The sequence below is a fragment of the Chiloscyllium plagiosum genome, unplaced genomic scaffold (assembly GCF_037043375.1).
Source record: "Chiloscyllium plagiosum isolate Xiang-an unplaced genomic scaffold, Cpla_swu_hap1 HiC_scaffold_37, whole genome shotgun sequence".
NCBI classification, from domain to species: Eukaryota; Metazoa; Chordata; class Chondrichthyes; order Orectolobiformes; family Hemiscylliidae; genus Chiloscyllium; species Chiloscyllium plagiosum.
This window is the reverse complement of record NW_028270175.1, coordinates 39,905,942-39,913,732: the sequence shown is the minus strand read 5'-3', so window position 1 is coordinate 39,913,732 and position 7,791 is coordinate 39,905,942. Positions and strand designations below refer to the sequence as shown.

Genomic DNA, 7,791 nt, shown 5'->3' with positions numbered 1-7,791 from the left:
GCACCTTATTCAAGAGAGGATGTGAAAGCCCTAGAGCGATTGCAAAGGAGATTTACTGGAATGATACCAGAAATGTATGGTTATAGGTACATGGGAAGATGAGAGAAATTGGGTTTAATAATCTTGGAGTAGAGAAGGTTAAGAGGTGACCTTATTGAGGGATTTAAAATTATGAACAATTCTAACAGGGTAAAGAAAGATATTCTGTTTCCACTGGTTAGAATGTCAATAACTAAAGATCACAGTTTCAAGATTGTCAGTAAGAGAGCGAGGAATGAGATGAAGAGAAACTTTGTTCCTCAGAGACCTATTAAGATTTGGAGTGTGCTACCTGGGAGACAGGTGGAGGCGGATTCCATGGGGAGGTTTCAAAAGAGAGATGGAGATATATTTGAAAGGGGTGAGTTAGAAGGCTATGGTTATAGGACGAAGAATGGGACTAGCTGAGTATCTCTTTCTGGGCTCTGATACAGACTTTATGGGCCAAATGGCCTCTTGCTCCAAACTGTAAAATTTTATGATTCTGTAGTTCTAAAGTCAAATAAAAATAAGCTGTCAGAATTCAGTAACTAAATAAGTCGGGAACTGAAAATAACAGGATTTCCAAAGACATTGGATAAAACAGTGAAAAGAAAACTTTATTTTATAAAAGATTTCTGAAATTTCAAACAGGACAGACATCAGTAACACAACAAAATGGGACTGACGTTTGAAATTTGATTTACAAAATGTGTTGTATATTTGATCTCATGATTGTTAAAATATTTCTGCTCCTCAGGAGTAAGTCAGTTGGATTATTGACGTGCTGTGTACTTTTAAATCTGCAATCTTGCCCCAACAACTCGTCGTTTTGTAGAACCTGGGGGAGTCATCCAGATGTTCTGACCAAGCTAGAGGTCAGAGAGGTCACTCCAAGTTGGACTCGAGTTCCAGGAATGAAGAACGCCCCCTTTTCTGAACGACGTCTTGGGGGATTCTGGGATTCCTAGATCTTGGTGTGTTGTTCGTCATATCGAAACTGACATCCCTGACACATCGATTGGGCTGTCTCCCCCTCGCACTGCCCTCAGTCCCAGGGGAGAGGAGAAGAAGCAAGACACAGTGACAGCCAAGCTGCCTTGCATCATATATCACCGCGTCATTGGTCAGAGCGGGGCGTTGATGGAGAATGGGGAAACCAACTCCTCCCGCTGATGACAACAGTGTCCCAATACCAACAAACTTCGAACTTCATTAAAACAAAACAAGGGATAAATACTAACAGAACATGCAGACAGAAGTAACTTGCTGGCTTAATGCTTGATATTTAAACTGCTCCTTATACATGGAAAAGTGCAATAAAATGAAATAAGTGTTCTGCAAATGTAACTTTCATTCTCCAGTTACAATGACTGTCTGAAACATTAGTGATTTGAGGCAGGATATGAGAGGAATGATTGGCTTACACAAAAACAGATAACATTGCAGGGCATTTTGGCCGATTGGATTATGTTTACCCTTTAGGGGGATTTGAAATGAAGAATCTTTGCAAGGCCAGCACTGTCAGCTAGTACTAATCCATTGCAACCACAAGAAACATGATTAATTCACTCTGCCAGCTCTTGCACCTCACTCCCTGGATAATTAGCTCCGAATAATCTTTTGCCTGGGCTGCTTTCCCCACATTTCACTCATGTTACCTTCCAGGTTTACTAACAAGACAGTAGGGATGCCCCTGCATAATCAGCTTGTGCTGAAAGCTATCCTGTGATTAAAACCCAGGATGGAAATCGAACAATTGGCCATACGACTTGATTGTTTAAGCTGATACATTCTGTCATTAAATGTCATTGCTTTTTAACCCATAAGCCAGTAAAGAGTGTCAGCTTGAACAGGAGACCCCCTGCTGTCTAGATCTCGATCTAGTTCGAGCCCTGAGAGAATCTCACTGCAATGGGCGGAGTGCTAGCTCTCCTTCATACACATTGATACTGGTCTGATTAAGATTAAACAGGGTCAGAGTGGAGGTGAGGAAACGACTCTGAGCAATGAACATTGTCCTTTCGCAGAGGAAGGTAGTTGTACAGAACAATGTAGGGCCCATTTAGTCCAACATTCCCAGCATGGGCCGCATCCAGCAGGGGGATAAACAAAGACACCTGGAGTCAAGCCTGCAGAACAGCCAAGCTGCAATAGGGAGGGGGAAGGAGGGGGCCAGGTGCTGAAAAGAGCACAAAAATAACTGATCTTTGAATGTTCCTATTGCTATGCAGTTGGCTAGTGGTTTTTAGTTCAGGTTCATGCTTTTCATTGCATGTCTCAACATGAGGTTGGCAGGGGGGTAAACGAGATTGGGTAGGGTAAGAGGAAGGGTGATGGTTGCTCTGTTGCATGGAGCAGTGTGAGGGTTATGTCTGCTGGAGCACTAACACTTAGTCCTACTCCCATTCTGCTGCGATCGCACTGCTCCACAGACCAGAATCACTGCGTTTGTAAGGGGGTGGGAGGGATTGTGGGAGGGGGGAAATTCCTGATGAATGGGGGAGCGCAGTCCACCCTTCCGAGAAGCCGCTCCTTTAGAAGCAGGAAAGTAGCGTCAACAATAGCAGTAAGATGGTGCCAGACCCAACAGGGACCCATGCGGCACTGGGACAGGGCCCACGCTCAAACTTGACACAGTGCTCCCTGTTCTGACCAATGCAGGCTGCGTATGCCATCACGTGAGGAATGTAGTTCTGCTCATGGACGCTGTGGAAGAGGTGAGCCATCGGGCCTTTGGCAAAGATGGCGACGTCTTCGCCCCCGTGCGTTTCCTGCCTCAACGGCACCGCCGACTGCGCCAGGTAGTTGTTCTCATCTGGGAGGACAGCAGTGTGGAAGAGGATAAGGGGAGAATGAGAGTAAGGGGAGAGGGGAACAGAGATGGCGAGGGGGAGAGATAAGAGTGCGAGAAAGGTGGGGAGGAAGCATGGAAAGAAAAGCAATAGAAAAAGTACAAGAGAAAGAAGGAGATAGGTAGAACAGGATGGAGAGAGATCAAGAGGCATAAAATACAAAAAAAAAGAGGTTAGAATAAACTACCTCCCACACAGATACAGAAACAAATACATCTATCCCAAAACTAAATGTCACATTCTTTTTATCTCTTCCTGGGTTGTGAATGTTGCTGGCTGGGCCTGTGTCCCATCCCTAATTACCCCTGAGAAGGTTGTGGTGAGTCACCTTCTTCATTAACTCCATGTTCACCCACAATATCCTGATGGAGGGAATTCCAAGTTTTTGACCCAGTGACACTGAAGAGTTAGCGATATATCTCCAAGTCACGTTGGTGGGTGGCTTGGAGGGAAATATGCAGGTGATGGCACTCCTGTTTATCTGCTGCCCTTGTCCCTCAGGATGGTAAGGGTTTGGAAGACACCGATATGGGACATTGACAGGATGCAGAAATGGGCTGAGACGTGGCAGATGGAGTTCAACCTGGAAAAGTGTGAAGTCATTCACTTTGGAAGGTCGAATTTGAATGCCAAATACAGGATTAAAGGCAGGATTCTTGGTAATGTGGAGGAACAGAGGGATCTTGGGAACAATATCCACAGTAGCCACCCAAGCTGATAGGATTGTTAAGGAGACGTATGGTGTGTTGGCTTTCATTAGCGGGGGATTGAGTTTAAGAGCTGCAAGGTTATGCTGCAGCTCTATAGAGCCCTGGTTAGACCACACTTGGAATATTGTGTTCAGTTCTGGTCACCTCATTATTGGAAAGATGTGGGAGCTTTAGAGAGAATGCAGAGGAGATTTACCAGGAGGGCATGTCTTATGAAGGTTGAGGGAGCTAGGGCTTTTCTCATTGGAGCGAAGAAGGATGAGAGGTGATTTGATAGAGGTGTACAAGATGTTGAGAGGCAAAGATAGAGTGGATAGCCAGAGACTTTTTCCCCAGAGTGGAAATGACTATTGCAAGGGGACATAATCTTAAGGTGATTGGAGGAAGGTTTAGGGGAGGTGTCAGAGGTAGGTTCTTTACACAGAGAGTGGTGGGTGTGTGGAATGCACTGCCAGCAGTGGGAGTAGAGTCAGATACATTAGGGACACTTAATTGACTCTTGGATGGGTACATGGATGATAGTAAAATGAAGGATATGTAGGTTTGTTTGATCTTAGAGTAGGATAAAAGGTCAGCACAATGTCGAGGGCCAAAGCGTCTGTATTGTGCTGTACTGTGCTGTGCTGTACTGTGCTGTACTGTACTGTGCTGTGCTGTGCTATGCTGTACTGTGCTGTGCTGTGCTGTGCTGTACTGTGCTGTGCTGTGCTGTACTGTGCTGTGCTATGCTGTACTGTGTTGTGCTGTGCTGTGCTGTGCTGTACTGTACTGTGCTGTGCTGTACTGTGCTGTGCTGTACTGTGCTGTGCTGTGCTGTACTGTGCTGTGCTGTGCTGTGCTGTGCTGTGCTATGCTGTACTGTGTTGTGCTGTGCTGTGCTGTGCTGTGCTGTGCTGTGCTGTGCTATGCTGTGCTGTGCTGTGCTATGCTGTACTGTGTTGTGCTGTACTGTGTTGTGCTGTGCTGTGCTGTGCTGTGCTGTGCTGTGCTGTGCTGTGCTGTGCTATGCTGTACTGTGTTGTGCTGTACTGTGTTGTGCTGTGCTGTGCTGTGCTGTACTGTTCTATGTTCTATTTGGCAAGCTACTGCTGTGCATCTTTTAGATGGCACACAGGCTGTACTGTTTTTGGGTCAATTCTACTTTTCACTTGAAGGTAATTTAAGAACATTTTCAAAGACTTACAGATCTCACTGTTGGAAACGTTGGGCCTTTCTCCATTTTGCAGGGAGTAGCCTGGTCCATTTCCATATAGTATTGAAGTGAATGGCCTACTGTCCACATCACTTAAATATGGAGCGAGTCCTGAAAGACAGAGCACAGATTTCAGAAATTACCATCAGGAATATAGCTCACATCACATTCCCCAAGCTCAGGGTGGAAACAGGTCCCACAGATAATTTATTTTAAAAATAAGCTCTCAAGGTCTAAAAGTCACCTTGGCATTGCCAAAGGCTGCAGCGATCACATGGCAGATCCCATGCTGCCATGGTACAGGTAACTCAAACTGCCAGGGGATTTCATCCCCTGATCCAGTCAAATGGCACTTTTCTTCCCTAACTTGTATTTTTACAACAAATAAACAACAAATGTTCAAAGAAGACGGGTAAAAACATCAACCCCCTCACACTTTTGTCTTGGTTTCCTCACGGCGATATGATAGGAATTAGGCTTCAATTCCAGAGGGGCACTCTGAGTTAATCTCAGCCACTTTACACAGTAGGTCGCATTATCATCTGAACAGCTCACTGCTCACTCCTGAATAGATGACAAGACCATTAAGTAGAAATAGGGAAGGAGTGCCCTCTGGTACAATGTAGTTCACCCATTCACACCCTCCCCAAAGGACACCCAACACAACAGAGGCTTCTCAAATTCCTGAAGGATGGCTGTCAGAGCCCATTCCAACTGCTGATTCATCCCAACACCTGTCCTGATCCTTTGTGTTTACTCATTTGGACCCTCACCCCTTGAGATCCTGTCAGTTCTAATAGAAACTGTTCACATACAGCTGTGTGGTTCCTTGCAGTGATTAATAGACAGTTCACATTGTTGGAAGCTGTGTTTGCTATGCTTGGCTAAATGCGGTGTGAGAACACATGTGTCAATGGCATGATGCTATCAGGACTCTGAAAATAGAGGAAGGAACAGCGAGTACTGGAGATTTATATTTCAAAGTCAAGATTGGAGTGGTGCTGGAAAAGCACAGCAGGTCAGGCAGCATCTGAGGAGCAGGGTGATCTCCAGCATCTGCAGTCCTCACTTTCACCTCATTTATATTTCAAAAACAAGTGCAATATATAATAAAGTGTACAGCATGAGATATATATATACTAGTCAACAGGAAAGTATTAAAAAAACCATCAAAATCCAGATTAAGCATCTAAGATAACAGCACATGCTGAGGGGTGTTGATCGGATGATTGTGGAAAAGATTTTTCCTCTTCCAAGAAAAATAAGAGCTAGAGGTCACTGTTTGAAAATTAGGGTCGCCTACTCTCAGTAGGTCATGATTTGTTTGGAGCTCTCTTTTCGAAAGTGGGTTGGCAGCAGAGTGTTTGAATGTTTTTAAGGCTGAGGTCACTAGCTTCTTGATGAGGAAATGGGTGAAAGGTTATCTGGTGTGGGAGAGAATGTGGATTTGAGTTCACAATCACATCAGCCATGTCCTTAGAAAATGGCGGAGTAGGCCCAATGAACCAAATGACCTAATTCCTGCTCTTTGCTTGTTCAGATTTCCCACCGTGAAATTGAGAATTTGAATTTAGTTAAAAAAAAATCAGCTTATTAAAAGCCGCTATCAGCTAAACTGATCATGAAGTTTTCAGATTGTCGTTGAATACCATCTTGCTCAGGAATGCCCATGAGGGAAGGAACTCTGCCAACCTTAGCCAGTTGGTGTGTATGTAACTCCAAACCCACACAGATGTGGTCAATTCACGTCTGCCCACTAACGTGGCCTCGTATCAAACCATTATGCAGTTCAGTGATTCCAGAAGAGTTCCCACCAGTGGTTTCTCAAAGCAACTATTAATGGACAATAAATATTAGCCTCGCCAGCAACACCCACATCCTGAAAAGCTAAACCATCGAGTAAGGCAAAGTGATGCCCCTCAGAAACCATCAAGTTAGTTCACTGCCTCCAGATCCTTAACGGAACTGACTCTTGCCTGAAAGCAGCATCTGTCTACAATTAATGAACATATAATTATTGGGTACGTAGCAAAACTAGATTGATTATAGAGGAACTCCAGCCCTTTTGCTAATACTGAAAGATTGTGGGTGCACTGACAAGGGAAACAACTGATTTGTTATTCAGTCATCCTAGAGGATAGATTGACTTCCTACTTATTATGAATGGATTGTTGTCAACACTGTCAGCGGGATCCTGCTGTTTGGTATCTGCGGCTGTTTATACCAGTCTGTTACGTAGCTGGTTTGATCAATTCTCATGCTTTTTAGAAAGATACACACAAAAAAACCAAACCCTGAACTGAGTCAGACTTGAGGTTTCGAAAGAGCATCCTCCTAAATTACAGTCTCCTGAGAGGGATGATATTTTATTACACCCGGCCCATGAACTGCCCTGGAACGTTAAAGGTGACATAAATACAGGTTGTTGTTGGTCATCAGTTTAGACAAACTTTAAGAAAGGCTTGACACTGTATAGTTGACAGTATCTGTTCAGTCACTTTGAATATTTGCCTGTTTCTAACATAATGATACCTCCTGAATGTCCAATGACTCCCATGTGATCACATCTGCCTTACCCAGCTTCCTGATGTCAGAGTTAGTGGTGCTGGTTCCTTTCAGGCTGTCCTCGACTCTCTTTTCCTTTATAGTAATTTTTATAAACTCAGTATCTGAGGATCCCCCCACTAAGGAAGCCACGATACGCATATCTTTCCTTGTGAATAACATTTCTGTATTTTTTTTGTTGGCGTCTGTTCACTTGGCACTTGGGAGCTGCAAGGAGAAAGTGAGGTCTGCAGATGCTGGAGATCAAAGTTGAAACTTTATTGCTGGAACAGCACAGCAGGTCAGGCAGCATCCAGGGAACAGGAGATTCGACGTTTCGGGCACAGGCCCTTCCTCAGGAATGAGCAGCTTCTGTGCAGAGGAGATGACCTGGGGTGTGCAGTGAGAGAGGGACTCACTGAGATCTTTGTAGAGAGAGGCAGAGAGCTTCTTCAAGGAAGGCATCCTTGTA

The 7,791-nt window shown here is 44.6% G+C and overlaps 1 protein-coding gene across 4 annotated transcripts in view; it reads right to left on the bottom strand.

Annotated features, from left to right (window-relative positions):
• Positions 1-2,005: 2,005 nt before the first annotated feature.
• Positions 2,006-7,791, bottom strand: part of LOC122540199 (alkaline phosphatase) — a 152,018-nt gene continuing 146,232 nt past the window's right edge. For all 4 annotated transcript variants that reach the window (XM_043675573.2, XM_043675572.2, XM_043675571.2 and 1 more), the window contains 2 exons: positions 4,767-4,886; positions 2,006-2,836 (listed from right to left, as the gene is read on the bottom strand). In XM_043675573.2, coding sequence (XP_043531508.1) covers positions 2,556-2,836; positions 4,767-4,886 — 401 coding nt within the window. In that variant the 3' untranslated portion in view covers positions 2,006-2,555. The remainder of the gene's footprint in view (positions 2,837-4,766; positions 4,887-7,791) is intronic.